Source organism: Danio rerio, chromosome 10 (genome assembly GCF_052040795.2).
Source record: "Danio rerio strain M-AB ecotype USA chromosome 10, GRCz13ab, whole genome shotgun sequence".
NCBI lineage: Eukaryota > Metazoa > Chordata > Actinopteri > Cypriniformes > Danionidae > Danio > Danio rerio.
Genome location: NC_141030.1, coordinates 30,235,964 through 30,252,698, shown reverse-complemented (window position 1 = coordinate 30,252,698; position 16,735 = coordinate 30,235,964). Strand labels below are relative to the sequence as shown.

Genomic DNA, 16,735 nt, shown 5'->3' with positions numbered 1-16,735 from the left:
ACAATGGTATTGTAAGCATAATGTTATCAAAAGTTAATACAGTTACTAATATGGCAAAAACCACTGCGACATGACATGACTATATTTTAGCTTAATTTTTTGTGTGCAACGTAAATAAATGTATCACTGAAATTTTACATTTGGCATCAGGTCCATTTAGCTGTGAGTTTGTGACGTATTTTTTATTGAATTTATATGTAGTTTACTAAGTTGAAAAATAACACTGATCCTCTTTGTTTAACTTTAATACACAGAAAACAATAATCAATCAATAATCAATTGAGAAACTACTTAAAATAAAAATATTGATGTTCGAGCATACATTTTGTATGAGTAAAGTACTAAAGTCCTTTTATAATCGGATACTTTACTACTTTTACTCAAGTCTTTTTGGAATTAGTGACTTGTAACTTGTAATGGAGTAATGTTTTCAGTAAAGTATCTGTACTTTTACTCAAGTATGGTTTTCAGGTACTCTTTATACCTCTGCTTATTAGATAATAGTACTTACTAAATAGACACTGCTAATTATTCACAATATACTAGTACTTATTAATTAAATACTAATATTTATTAATTATATTAGTACTTATTATATACTTACTAGTACATTTTTAACACACTAAAAAGTATTCGTTAGATATCAGTACTTATTTGTTAGATACTAATACTTATTCATTATATACTAGTATTCATTTGATTAACGATTAATAATTATGCTATTACTACTAGAATAAAGGGATAGTTCACCCAAAAATTTAAATCCTACCATAATTTACTCATCCTCCATTTTTAATAATTTTACCTAAAAATGACTTTCTTTCCTTTTTTGAACACAAAAAAAGGATATTTTGAAAAACGGTAGTAGCTCGTACCCATTGACTTCCAGTATAATATTTCATTTCAATACTATGGAAGTTTATAATTGCCAGCAATCTGATCTGATGAGGTAGTTTAAAGTTTTGGGTTAACTAAACACTAGTATCTAAAGGCTTCCCTGAACTTATTTCTTCAGCGAGCTACTTTTTAAAAACCTGAAGTGGCAGAGAGCCACATGTCTTGGTCACTGAATCGTTCAAACTGATTATATAGAACTGTAGTTGTGAACTTTTTCAAGCTTGGGTTGTCAGGTTTTCAGTTATGTAGTAGTCTTGACAATATCACATTAGCAAAGGTGTATGTTTATTTGTTCCAATGTAGGCTAAATATAGAAAATCCTACAGAAAAGAACGAGGAAGCAAAATGTGACTGTAGACTGTACAAAGGTTATTCTATTCTATTCTAAAATACATTCTAAACTATTCTAAAATACATTCTTTGTAGTCTGCATTAACATATGCAAAGATAAGCATGCAATAAGATTATACAGTATATATATATATATATATATATATATATATATATATATATATATATATATATATATATATATAAAAGCAACAGTGCAGAAATTGCAACTATTTCTTAAATAGGATCTTTGCGTGTTGCCATAGTTGGGGGTTAGGACAAATACTCTTTTAATTAAAAAAATATTATTTTTTGTGTGTCAAAGCGCTGCCTCGTGTTATTAGGGAATGGTGTAGTCTAAAAATAACTAAATGGCCCGATGATTAGTGGTGATATGATATTTCAATCATGTTGGGGAACGATGTGTTGGAGACCTGATCTAAAGAAATAATATATTATCATGCAAATACATACTAGTATTGTTTATAGCTTAGATGTTAAAGCAGCTTTCCACAGTAAACATGAAAGTTGTGGCTTCAGTCTCTCACCTGTGATCAGAGGTTTTCAGCTCAGCTCTGCCGTAATACTTGAGGTCTCCAGGGCTCCATGGATACTGTTCTTCCTCATTCACTGGAGCTCCTACTACATTCAACTCCAACTCCTCCGCTGTAACACACACACACGCACACGCACGCACACAATAAGTGACCATTTATTCTTCAGTGTAGGGTATAAAAATTGAATTAAGTGTATAATGCAAAAAAAAATTGGCAAAAAAAATGTTCGAGGAATAAATGAAAAGATGTTCTGTACACCTAAAATTTGTGGTCACACTTTACAATAAGGTTTCATTAGCTAAATAAGGGATAATGTACATATATAACTGCTGATTCGACATTATCCATCTTATTACACTGCTTAGCCAAAAAAAAAAAAATACTGTTAGCCACAAAACTCTGAGCCGAGCTGTAATAATTTACTACTTCTAAAATTAATTATTTTAATACTATAGGGATAGTTTACCCATAAATGAAAAGTTCCAGTTTTTCATAGGAGAACTTTCCCTTTAGGTGGTTGTCTAAGCAGTTCAGTATTCAGCAGTATTCAGGAAGGGGAGGGTGAACAAAAAAACAAAACTGAATTTAGGAAAATAAAAAAACTGAATTGTAAAAAAAAAAAAAAGCCCTATCAGTGTAAGACCATTTGGGGGTTGGTCACACAAAATGCGATCCAAGCAATTCTTTCCTATAGTGATTCAATGTAAACATGCTTGACAGATAGGTTTGACCATTACGCTTGCATCTTGTGAAGCTCTGCACACGTGAGCCCTGCCTTTTTTAGATGTAGTGTCAAGTTAAAAGAACTTCAACTTTTTACAAGCAGCACAGCTCATCACTGTCAGTTCCACAGCAGTGGACCAATCAAAAGAGCTCAGAGGCGGGGCAAGCTTTGCAAATTTCTGTTTACAGGCCCTCTGTGTCCAGATACCCTCATGCGTTATACTGTACTTTTTCAAATCATTTATTAACTGAACTCTTGTTTTCAGAAGCATTTGAAATTTGGTTGGAAATGAATATAATACTTACCAGTTTTATCAAAGTTCCACTTTCTTCTTTTCCACAGCACACGGTCGGTCCAGGCCGGTGTGCGGCACTTCTCACTAGTGTCGTAATCCTCAGAAAAAAGGTCGTATTTATAAGTGGGCGCAAAATCCAGCTTTCCTTCAATAAAGCCTCTGAAGACCTGGAGTACAATAGAGAAGTTATTTAGGATAGCGAGGGGAAATAAAAACACTACTTCCAGCGATATTGCTGCATTTTTGATATACAGTATTTATATGGTTTGATATACGGTACCTGTCCTGCATTCTTCTGCTCCACCAGTTGATCTCCACCAATAAGTGCATCCCAGTTCTGCTGTCTGATCAGCTCCTTCACCTCTTCATTGGGAATATTGATTCGGTAGTTGAAGTCTCCACACCAGAATACATAATCATGAGAGTACAGAAGACGACCCTGCAAAAATAAATAAATAATAATAATGATGAGGTTTAATAATAATAAAAAATTGGTGATTATAATTGTTGTAATTGTATCTTTTAAACTAGCAAATATTAAGAATATTCCATTCATTCATTCACTTTCTTTTCAGCTTAGTCCCTTTATTAATCGGCAGTCACCACAGCAGAATGAACCGCCAACTTATCAAGCATAGGTTTTACGCAGCGTATGCCCTTCCAGCCGTAACCTAACAGTCAGAACCACACATACACTCTTATTCACACTCATACACTTTGGCCAATTTAGCTTATTCAATTCACCATGTCTTTGTACTTTGGGGGAAACCGGACCACCCGGAGAAATCCCACGTGAACATGGGGAGAACTCCACCAACCAGCGACCTTGCCATCGTGCTAACCACTGCGCCACCATGATGCTCAAGTATATTACATGTTTATCATTAATATTTCAATGTTCATAATCACAAAAATAACATTATCTTTTAATGATCCATTTATTAAAATTTGATTGTTTAAAATAATATTATTGTTTAGTGTGTATATTATATATTAACCAATAAATCTCAATACAATATTACATTTAATATATAAAAATACATATGACGTATTATGATGCAAGATAATGATAAAGTATTATGATTAATTATAAATAATATATTTGGTTTTAATTATTGTACTTTTTTATTATTTGCATTACGTAAAAATAAATATAATGTATATTACACATTATTTTTTATTATTATTATTTATTAATTATTATTTAAACTATTTCACCACCACCAAGAATAAATACAACTATTATTATTATTATTATTATTATTATTATTATTACTAAATATTCTATATTTTTTAACATAAATGCATAATAAATACGACTTTTCAATTATTTATATTATTAATAATATAACTAATAAACATAAATGGTGTATCAATTATTTACATTTTTTAACAATAAATAATATATTTGGCACATTATTAATATGTATTATGTAGCTAAACAGTTGTTTACTCTGATGATAATGAAAAAAACTAGTATTAAAATGATATTTTAGCATTATTAATATGTAATTAAACGATTTTTTATTTAAAAAATCATTATATTTATTTTATTCTTTATTGTACTTGCTTTTTACATTGCAAATAATATATAACATACATTACATATTAATATTTACATTATTATTTAACCAATGTAATCCTTATAATAATAATAATGCATAATTTCTGTGGTTATTATTAGGTAAGTTATATTATTATGTACATTTAGTTTTAAAGATTGTTTTAGGGTTTTATTCAGTGTTGTTTGTTACATTTTATTTGTATTTATTAAATCAATAATTTATACAAGAAAAAAAAATCAATAAAATAAAATAATAATAATATAACAATAAATATATGAGGAATATAACATCATGTTATTACAAAAAGTAAGTGTTCGAGAACGAATAGCAGTAATGCATGTTTCACATCATAAATATTTACCATGGGGAAGGACAGTTTGCGTGCAATCTCATTATAGTCGTCGTTCCTCTCTTTGACTTGTGATTGACCGGCAGCAAAGTGCGAACACACGAAGCAGATGCTGGTAGTGTGGAAGAGCATACGAATAGCCACGCCTCCCTTATTACCAGTGGCTCCGCCCATTCCAGTCTTCACTGTGTCTACAGCAACATCCCTGATTGAGCAAAACAACTAATAATATGAGAACACAGAAGACTGGAAAACGTTTAGAGATGCTTTATTAACCATCAAAACCATTTACCTGATAAAGGGTGCGTGCTGAGGGCGAATGAAGACGAAAAGACACACACCGACCAGCTGTTCTGAGGCCAGCAGGACATATCGTTGATCTCGGGAGATGTTCTTCTGCAGTTCTGCGGCCCACAGCTTTTGGTTTGTGGTGCTGTCAGAGAGAAAAGAAAAGACAAAAATTTTCTCAGAGGATATTAAATATTATAAATGAATATATAAATGAATTTACACACACACACACATATATATATATATATATATATATATATATATATATATATATATATATATATATATATATATATATATATATATATATATATATATATATATATACATATGTATATGTATGTGTGTGTGTGTGTGTGTGTGTGTGTGTATATATATATATATACATACATATATACATATATATTTAGTGGTGGAAAAGCGCTTTTAAATGAAACAACCACTTTAAAATCTTTTCTGTTCTTACCTTGCGCTGACTATATTACCAGCATTCAGCTCCACCATTTCCTCAAAACCAATAGCAAAGATGTCCACAGGGTTGTTTTTGACATCTGCATGACAAAAGAAGACCTATTAGACTAGAACATATGCAGTCACTGTCAATGAGTCACCCAATGGCTAACTCACATCTCTTAAAAGCACTATTTGTATTGACTTTGCATGAACACAAACCCTGAAATTCTGGGTGTCCGGCTTTCTTAGGAGCATCCAGAAGCCAGTCGTTGAGCGTATGGTTACGAAACGCAATGCTGCGAAACTGTTTGCCTCCATTTACGTTCCACGTTCCCACACACACTCGGATCTTCTTGGGCCGAGTGTATTTGAAGTGGTTCTGACACATGCCTAGAAGCACCCTTGGAGAGGCTAAAAACAGTACAATATTTAATCAATAACCAACAACAAAATAAATACATTTACATGCATTACTACACAATGACAACACATAAAATTCAGCTAGTTAAAATAACCAGTCCCGGTTTACATGCAAACCAATAACCCAGCATTGAAAGTAAGGCATGTTTAGAAGAATTTTTTTAAGAAATCAGGGCTGAGTTTCTCGATAATGATGTATTTCGTTCTCTACTAGCAAGGCTACGAATACCCGACGCAATTCTACATGTGTTTCCTAAAATTGCACATAGCATAAATGTGCGAGAATACATTATACGTGCTACTTAGCATTTTACGGCAGCAGTGTGGGTCCTAACGTCCCAGTGAAGTGAAGGGGACACTATACTGCTCAGTGGGCGCAGTCTTTCGGTTGAGACGTTAAACCGAGGTCCTGACTCTCTGTGATCATTAAAAATCCCAGGATGTCCTTCGAAAAAGAGTAGGGGTTTAACCCCGGCATCCTGGCCAAATTTGCCCACTAGACTCTGTCTATCCTGCCCTCCTAAAGCCTGATTTATACTTCTGCGTCAGGTGACCGGCGTAACCCACGGCGCATGCAACGCGCGTGGCTGTGCATTTATACTTCTGCGCGCTGTCTCTGTTGGTCTGCATTAACTCTTCCGAAACACTAGTTGGCAGTGAGGTGTAAAGGTTCCTCTGTGTCAAGTTTCTTCGCTGTTGTTTTGCTTTTCCTGAACACTTCCGGGATGTACAAGTGGCTCAAACTCGCTTATTTTGAGGCAGGAACCGGTGGACGTGCAACAACTTTAACTATGAGGTAGACACAAAACAAAACTTTCCATCCGGAGCTCCTACACGGTACTCCACACTTGTAAACAATCGCTCGCGCCATTCGCGCGGCTCTCGGTCCCGCCCAGACTCGTCAGCGCTACCAAGCCGACCAATCACAGAGCTTACGCTACGCGTCGTTGCGACGTGTAGTTACATTTTTTGAGAGGTGCACGTCAGTGACGGCGACGGCCACGGCGAAGGGCTATGCGTCAGCGCCGTAGCATACGCCGGCGTTTGACGCAGAAGTATAAATCAGCCTTAACTATTCCCATATCATAATTGGCTTCATCACTCTGTCTCTTCTCCACCAATCAGCTGGTGTGTGGTGTGCAGTCTGGCACAATATGGCTGCAGTCGCATCATCCAGGTGGATGCTGAACACTAGTGGTGGATGAGGAACACCAACACCAATTTACACCAATGTGCAAAGCTATTTGAGTGTCCAGAAATGCGCTATATAAAATGTAAGGAATTACTGTTATTATTATTATTACAACGACGACAACTTTACATAAGTTTGTTTTAACTTAACATACATTTAAAAAAAAACATTTAAAAATATAAATGGCCAAAACAGTTTTTTGTAATCACCAGCAAGTCAATAACAGATTTTTTAGAGTGTATCCCTATTTTTCCCAGTATTTGTAGCATATTTTATACATTACTTATTTTATTTTTAGTTTTAATTGTTGTTGTTGTCCAGTTTTGCACGTTATTTATTTCAATAATTTATTTATTTACTTATTTTATTTATTTATTTAAATTATTTTTTAATTATTTTATTTAGAAATTCATTTAAAGAGAGCAGCAAACTGTACAATAAAGTACAATCAAAGCCTTTGATAATAATTACAAGACACTTAAATATAGCTAAATGTGAAATCTACAGTCCTCTTAAGATGCACAAAGGGTTTCAATGATTATTACAAGACATTGGTAGTAGATCAACTTAACTTAGGATGCTTTTGGTTAACAGACTGTAACATTAAGATTAGTATTGCGATCAATTTTACGTTTAGCATAGACATAGGATGCTTTTACGATGCGCAGCCCAGCTTTTTACCTGATAGTGATGAGAAAATAATCATTTGTTATTCTAAGTCTGAATATTTAATTTAGGTTGACCATAATGTTAAACATACTGTCATTAAAATAAATGTCATTAAAAACTAAAGAAATTTTGGCGATGTTAATGTGAAACTTACTACTAATAAAGTCTATTATTATCTTTTTTCTCATATATTATGCACTATTTTAATTGTACCACTTTTAATCATACTGCATAAGACTGGAATTTGTTTGCATATATATTCCTACAGAAAGGACACACTTTATTATATATGAAAGTTGGTTAATGCATTACCTTGCATAAAATCATTGTGATAGGCAAAAATCTAACTTTGATTATCGGTTTATACCTTATTACTTTACTCCGACTAAGGAAAATGGGTTAAGATGAATACATGACTACTGTATTGTCAGCTTATGAAGCATTATCGGGTTAAGAATGTGCATGAAAACTCAATCGATAATTTCATATCCTCTAAGATAATATCTAGAACATATTAGATCTTGATGACATTAATCAAACCACTATGAGAGACAACAAAAAGACAGAATTTTGTCCTTGAAAGTTGGATAGAAATATACAAAACAAGACAACACACCATAGTAAAAGGCTACACGAAGTACAAACACACAGCACAGAGTCAGCAGCGCCAAAATAAACACTGATTTTATGAAACAGGGAACCATAAACAGTTATGGATTTATGGTCGGTTTGTGTATACTATACCTGACTGTAAAATTGGCTCAGAGACTAACGTTGCAAGCATTGAAGAGAAAAGAAAGGGAGAGAGAGAGAGAGAGGTTAACAGTTAGCCGTTAGACAGATAACAGTATTAGCCCTCTGGTTCAGAGCTAATCTCACACCCAAAGCAGCCCGGAGCCGCAGATTAGCACGCTAGCATTAGGAAACTCATTCAAATCCATATCCACATGTTGAAATCAGTCCACTACAGCAGACTGATCCCATAAACCGTGACCACAAACACAGAAACCAAAGAAACTTTACCTGAAACAGTTAAGTGGAAAACGCATTTGCTACGAATTTTAAACGTTTTAATACATTGTACATATATATATAATGACATAGTACTACATTACGCTCTCTCAATAGACCATTTCTATCTGGTGATGTCATTGGCCCATGAACATTTCCTGCTTGCTATCAAACTATTCCATAGCTGTAACAAGAAGCAATTCAATCATAGCTTCATGTTAAAGCAGCTGTTATGATATTATTTATCAATATGTGGCTCTTTCTGGATTCGCTGAAGCTATAGAAATTAAAAATGTAAAACAGGAAATACATTGGGACCATTGTTTTTGTTTACCACTCTCAAAATGGTGTATATAGCACACATTATATGATACCCCAGATATTTAAAGGTTAAATTATTTAATGTATGTCTTTGCCATGATGACAGTAAATATTTTACTACATACTGTTCAAGATACAAGCATTCAGCTGAAAGTCTTATTTAAAGGCTTGACTAGGTTAATAGGGCAAGTTAAGGGTAATTAGGCAAGTCATTGTATAACAGTGATTTGTTCTGTAGAAAATGTAAAAAAAAATATTGCTTAAGGGGGCTAATAATATTGTCCTTAAAATGTTTTTCAAAAAAATTAACAAACTGCTTTTATTCTAGCAGAAATAAAACAATTAGGACTTTCTCCAGCAGAAAAAATATTATAGGAAATACTGTAAAGAATTCCTTGCTCTGTTAAACATCATTTTGGGAAATAAAAAATAAATAAAAATCACAGGGTGGTTAAAAATTTTGACTTCAACTGTATGTGTATATATATATATATATATATATATATATATATATATATATATAAAATGTAAAGTGTGAGTATGTGTGTGTATAGCGAGAGAGAGTAATGTAGTGCTACATTGTTACATATAATTATACAATATATTCTTTTATCATTATTATTTACTTTTAATTTTCAGCTTATACTAATTTTACCTTTTGCGTTTGTGTAATTCTGGTAATATGGAGTGTAGGGCTGGGCGGTATGACAAAAATCTGATTTCACAGTATGAGAAGTTTTTCACATTAACAATACCTTTAACGATATTTTTTATTTTATTTTATTTTTTTTTTACAAATGAAGTTATTCCAGAAAACATATATATTTTTTTTTATAAATTTATGTAATAAATAATTATTTATGTAATAATGTAATAAATAAGCTTGAATATTCAAGAAAAGAAAAGCGCGAGATCTTATTTAATTATTCATTCATTTATTTTATTTTCAGCAAGGTCCCTTTATTAATCTGGGGTCACCACAGCGGAATGAACCGCCAACTTATCCAGAATATGTTTTATACAGCGGATGTCCTTCCAGCTGCAACCCCTCACTGGGAAACAAATGCTCACTCATTACCAAACACATACACTACACACAATTTAGCCTACCCAATTCACCTGTACTGCATGTCTTTGGACAGTGGGGGAAAACGGAGCACCCGGTGGAAACCCACACGAACACAGGGAGAACATACAAACTCCACACAGAAATGCAAATTGACCCAGCCGAGGCTCGAACCAGTGACCTTCTTGCTGTGAGGCGACAGCACTACCTACTGCGCCACTGTGTCACCCTTATTTGATTATTATACTTTTTTTTTTATTGTTATAAACATTTCACAAGTAACAGCTTTTCACAGATATAAAACAAATCCCAAGTAAAAGGAGAAAAAATCAGAAAAAAAGAAAATATAAATAAGAAAACACTTTAAAGAAATATGAAACAATTTGTCCCTTCAAACAATTACAGATCTTGTATGAATATTGAAACTAAGTGATCACTTTCTTGTTGAAAATATTGACAATTATTTAAAGCAAAAATGGCCATGCCCACTTATTTTCATTTCACGGCCTACATGGAATAAAAATTATTTTACGGTACACATTTCATTCTGCGTTAACGATAGATACCGTCATACCGCTCAGCCCTAATGGAGTGTGTTGTTGTAAATTGTACCATATAGGCTGCTTGTCGTGAGAAGTGCTCGTGCTTTATCTGCCAGGTCACTGTTAAGGGTGCTGCCCAGTCTCAGGATGTCAATGGCTTCCTGTTTAGAGCTGTCAAAGAAGTTGTTCTGGATGGTTCTGGTGACCGAGCGAGCTCCATCTTTTAGCTTTCCGCCCTGCGAGAAAACAAAAACAAAACCAAACAAAATAGTTAATATAAAAGAGTTAAGGACTGAAACGTTGAAAGTTGAAAACAAGAAAATAAAAAACAACAACACTCATGCACATGTATTCAAAGGAATAATGAATACCTACATTTCTTTGTACCACCAATTTTTTTTAAATCTAACTAGTAATGGTGTGCAATATCTACTGTCTATGATAATATAATGTAATTGTGAGCTAGCACTAAGGATTAAACATTTTTGAGAGCTTTTACTGCATGACGAAGCCTGTTAGAATGAAGTTAAAATGTTTAATTTTGAGATTTAACTCAAGTTATAAAAGCAACAATCTATGTTTTTTTATGATTAATATTCCATAACCAAGACTTTAATTCCAAATTTGCTATTAGTATCACTTTTGAGTGAGTTACATTTTACACACAATATTGTATTTTATTTTGGGTTTCGTCAAAGAGATTAGTTCTAAGACAGCAGAAGCTAAACATTATTACATCTCAGAGCAACACAGCAGTGTTTCTTTCATGAAATAATCTGTTTTTGAGCGAATCTAGTGAGTTAGGCCCAATTCTACCCCTTAGCCCTTCCCCTTACTTAAGAGAATTGGGACAACCCTAGTCCTTCATGTGAACATGCAAAACGAGGGGTAGGCGTGTCCCAATTCTCTTTGACTTGAAGGCATAAGGCTAAGGGGAAGGGCTAGATACTCCTTCAAACATAGATTGTTCAGGACCACACTTTGTAGAAAATTTCTTAGAATATACCAGCCACAACGGCAAAATGGCTACACATGGAAGTCAGGAGATGCACAAATTTGTATTTTTTGTCATTATTACAAATTTTTACAACAAACAAGCACCTGTTTTAATATATTCATAACCGTGTTCGTGTTTTACCGTCATGTTTAAAAAAAATTTAAAAAAAATAAAATAAAAACTGATAAATTTCACTATCCAGAACTCATAATAACTCCTTCAGCATATTGCAATTCCACAACATATTTTCACTCTATGACACTCAAATACCCTGTCAGAAAAGTCTATTGGCAGTGAATCAGCTTAGTGTCTGGCATAATGTTCATGTTGTTTTCGTGTTTTCACTAAGATGAATATGGCCACGGTGTAAATGCGCAGTATAGTTTTGAGCTTGTTGCCACATTATATTGTTAAATAACATGATATATGCTTTCAGGGATTTCCTGAAGATAAATTCCCAAGAATAACGCAAGGCAATCATCTGATCTCATATAAAGCAAAAGATTGCGATGACATATGATGACATGTGCAGGTGTTGTAGTGGTGTCCCATTTCTTAAGGGTAAATTTTGAAGCCCTTCCCCTTCACACTCCGTTTCAAGGGCCAAGGGGAAGGAAAAGTGGTAGGGGTACAAAAACAGAATTGGGCCGTAATGATTGATTAATCCATTCATATAACAGTCAATCACTTACTTTCAAAATGAGTCATGCGCTTTGAACGAATCAGTTGAACTTTGAACACTTGAATCACTTGAAATTTTAGGGTCATATTTATTTATCCATAACAGGACAAAACCAGCCAAAGCATGGTCACAAAAACAGTCAGCAAAATATCAGTTAATTATCATAAGCCTTATAAGCTGATCAAGACTTTTTATTCATCAAAAATCGCACACCCTGTAAGTCAGGGGACATTTAAGCAACAAGAAACTCGAATTAATTTGTGTTTTGCCTGTTTGTTTACAAAACAATGATGATTTTGAAAATGAAAACATATAAATCTGAAAGCAGGTTACAAAGCGGAAGTTTTGTTTGCTAACAATCAATCAAAAAAGTGTAGATTTACTTCACATTAGGACTAGGTGACAACGCTAAATACTGGTCTGGCATACGTAATACGGTGTTTTTGGTCATTTTCGCTTACGTGGATTGTTTTGAAAACTTTGTTATGTAAATTTATTCATTCATTTCTTAATCTGGGTCGCCACAGCAGAATGAACCGTCAACTTATCCAGCATGTGTTCTACACAGCGGATGTCCTACCAGCTGCAACCCATCACCGGGAAACACCCATAAACGTTCATTCACACACATACAGTACTGACATTTTAGCTTTGTTATGCAAGTATTTTACCTTTTTTATTAAATGCAATGGTAAAATTTTTCATTTATGGCTACATCATGGTCGTGTAAACATAGCCTAAGATTAATCCTAAGGTCTGAGGCCTAACTGGGAGAGGTTTACAGGCGTTTATAGCCACTTATAAAAGAGGCCAAATTAAACTTGACAGCACTCCCAGCTGCAGTAATCTCTCTCTACTAGCACAGACAGGATAAATAAAGCATTACAACTCACTCAAATAGAAACAACAAGCTACTGTCAACTTACCACAAAGGTAGAGGAAGAGCCATAGGAATGCAAAGAGAAACATCATACACATGAGTGAGACAGTCATAAACTCAAAAGCAAAAAAACGCCCATTTTCACTTCTCCGTTGAGAGAGAATTCAGCGTATTGTTTTACTTGAGATTCACAGGACAACACGTACCTTAGCCTTGCCATCTAAAGCACCAGTGCCTGCGTAGATCTTGCTGATGGAGTCTCCATTGGTGGACCACATGGAGCGGAAAACCTCCTGAAAACGAGCCACCAGCTGAGGTTTCTCTGTCAAACCCATGGCTTCCAGCTGTTTGGGAAGCATCTAAACAACAGAGACGTATTACAAGAATGAATGCAGCCCTAAAAGTTTTTAGGAACAAGTAAAGCCCTAGTCAGGTCACACAATTTCGCCACGATTTCCTTGACGTAGGGTGTCGTGGGGATCCATAAACGACAAATGGGCATTGTGACACAAGATTCAATCGTTTCTTCTCGTGTAATGTGGCATAGTTCATGACAACCAATACCCTGCCTGCAATGCCTCATGAAACCAACGCAGCATGTTTAATTCTTTTTCTCATTCCTTAATCTCAGCATGTGCTGCCGTTAATGTAACAGTCAGGTAATCAAAAAATAGGCTGCATATTTATTTATGGGTGGGTCACAGGTGGATAATATTAATCATTGGTTATGCAAACTTCCAACTATTTTTCAAAATTATTAAGGTGTTTAAAGCAATTTTAACTGACAGTCTGGCACAAATATGCAGACATCTCCATTCTCACAAGGAGTTTCTGAGTTTTCTCATCCTTCCAACGGAGTTTGTTCTTCCTAGGTAATCTGGGAACATGTTCAGTGCTGTGAATACATTGCAAAAGCATTGGAGCATCTGATTTTCCTTGCTGCTGATGTGATTTCATTTTCTGTCTCACTCGCAGCATGTTTAGACAAGAGGCTAATAATTAGCAACATTGGCAGGAAAATATATATTCAAATTTCAAAGAAATTATCTTAATATAAAAAGGAATGATACGTTTGATCCTATCAAGATCATAAAGAATGCCTTTAAATAATGTAGCTTAGTTGTCAGCAAGCATCAATGTTTACTGAGATTGATTTAAGATAAAAAAAAATTGAGATAAGAAATATTGTTATAGCAACACTTATTATAGCTTTAAATAACGCTCATCGTAGACATCACTGGATGACTGATCGTGAATGAATGTGTAGTCTGGGACATTTGTTATCCATGAAAAGTCAAGATTTTACCGAGACAAAAATCGCATAATCTGACATAAAGATTTTCGTAACCGGCAATAAAAATCGTGTGATCTGACCAGGGCTTAAACCAATGCATATCACAAACGCACCTCAAGTGCAATAAAGGCCTGGACGCTGTTTGTTCGGTCCAAGCAGTCCAGACAGTTGGAACGGATGGTTCCGCTTTGACATCTGTGGTAAAAAAAAAAAAAAAAAAAGTGGTAGAAATGTAATCAGCTAGTTTTGGCTATTTTTGATCATCAGCATTAGCCAACTATTTCATAGTGTTTTATAAATAAGTTGTTAAGTTAAAAATGTTATTTCAGTAATATTACACAATAGTAGTCCATTTGTTAACAACAAAAAATACAAAAATTAACGGATTTGTAAATTAAACTAACAATTAAAACATCTTTTAAGGTATTTATTAAGCTTGCTGAATGTTCATGTTAGAAATACATTATTAAAGTAAACATTTTAGTTAAAAAAAACCTGAGCTAAAATGAACTAACAATGAACAATTATATTTATATTAACAAAGATTATTAAATACAAACGTACTGCTCATTGCTGCAAATATACTAGCGATATATTTAATGCATAGTTCATGTATTATCTAATGCTAACCAATAAAACCTTGCTGTAAATTTAATTAATTTACGGATTTTGTACAATTTGCAACAAATTATCCATTACATTCACAATTTTTTGTTAAAAATATTCACTTTATTTTAAGTTAATGTTTCAACAATTTAAAACATTTACACTTTCACTATTACACTTTTCACAACTAAAATTATTTCTATTTTAAAACACTTATAACTTTTTATTAAAGATATTTTCATCATGTAAACAAGTTATTAATTAATAGATTATTAATGTATTAATCACAAAACATGTAAATAAATACATTTTAAAAAATTATTGTGTTTTATTTGTTGTTTATTTAAATTATTTGATTAATCCACATTTTATCAACTCATTAATCACTGCAGTTCCGTATTGTATTGTATCACATTTTAGTCTATACATTGTATTTTATCACACATATTGTCACATCACATATTACATTATATCACACACAATATTTGACCATATCACAGTAAAATTGTACCGAAGTCCCTTGAAAAACTAGGATTCTTTAATAAAATACTTTACATGTAACATCCATTACATATGTACATTCAAGAAAAATGACTAGTTATCAAATAGGCCCACCTCTGAATGCCGGTTTCCCCTGAGTAGTAGAAGAAATCACAATCCTCCACAAACTTGCTGATCTGAGGTTTCAGCACAGTCTGAAGCTTCTCAGTCTTCCCTCCTTTAACCATCTGATGATAGTCAAAGTTCAACATTTTCACAGCGTTGGAATGCTCTGAAGCTTTGAGGTGACTCTGTGGGCGAAAACAAAACACGGTAAAGGAAGCGGAATGACTGCTTTATGCTCTGGTCACACTTTAAGCACCGACTAATCCACTGTAGTCCGACTAGTATGTAAAATAAATAAAACAACAATCACCTGGAATGCTTTGCTGAGCATGTGTTCACCCTCCTTCATTCCCAGAAGATTGATGATCAACTGTTTGCCATACAGCCTTTTCAGAGCACTGAAATGTCTGCACAGGAAATGTCAAAGAGGGTTAATAATAGCAACCCAGCCACATGAAAACACAAGTATGTGACAAAATATTTGCAAATATTATATTACATTGTTTCCTGCATAGTTCACCACATTTTCAGAGAGTGGTGCAAATAAAAAAAGCTTTTCGATTTCTCAGAAATAGATAAAGATTACTGTGGAAACGTTTTATTGCAATGGTTTATTCACATGAATCCAACAAGTGACACTCAAAGCTCAACACACTAATAACACTAAACCTGTATACATAGTCACCAAAACTAAACCTAACAGTGTTCAAAAATTATGATTAAAACACTTTTATTCCGCACACTTGCACATTATACTGAGCTATTGTGCACGTTAACTGAAAACCTAATTGACTAACCTAATTCCTACCCAAACCGAATAGCTGAATTGAACGTATTTTCATGTATAATGCAACATCTAAAGGAAATCTAATCATGCTGCATTATGTGTATGTGAATAGTATTAAACTGCACGAAAACTATTTAAATATGAAGTTTAAATGTTCTGCGAGTATGAATGGTTGTCATTTTTGACAACATTTTTGTAAAA

General features: G+C 33.7%; 1 protein-coding gene across 50 annotated transcripts in view; it reads right to left on the bottom strand.

The window, feature by feature from the left end:
- synj1 (synaptojanin 1) overlaps window positions 1-16,735 on the bottom strand; it is a 52,818-nt gene that overhangs the window by 21,682 nt on the left and 14,401 nt on the right. For 22 of the 50 annotated variants that reach the window (NM_001007030.3, XM_087268949.1, XM_087268950.1 and 19 more), the window contains 13 exon segments: window positions 1,776-1,893; window positions 2,814-2,970; window positions 3,084-3,242; window positions 4,730-4,922; window positions 5,010-5,150; window positions 5,475-5,559; window positions 5,681-5,872; window positions 8,487-8,510; window positions 10,753-10,918; window positions 13,448-13,600; window positions 14,649-14,730; window positions 15,757-15,932; window positions 16,058-16,154. In NM_001007030.3, coding sequence (NP_001007031.3) covers window positions 1,776-1,893; window positions 2,814-2,970; window positions 3,084-3,242; window positions 4,730-4,922; window positions 5,010-5,150; window positions 5,475-5,559; window positions 5,681-5,872; window positions 8,487-8,510; window positions 10,753-10,918; window positions 13,448-13,600; window positions 14,649-14,730; window positions 15,757-15,932; window positions 16,058-16,154 — 1,743 coding nt within the window. 50 annotated transcript variants of the gene reach the window in all.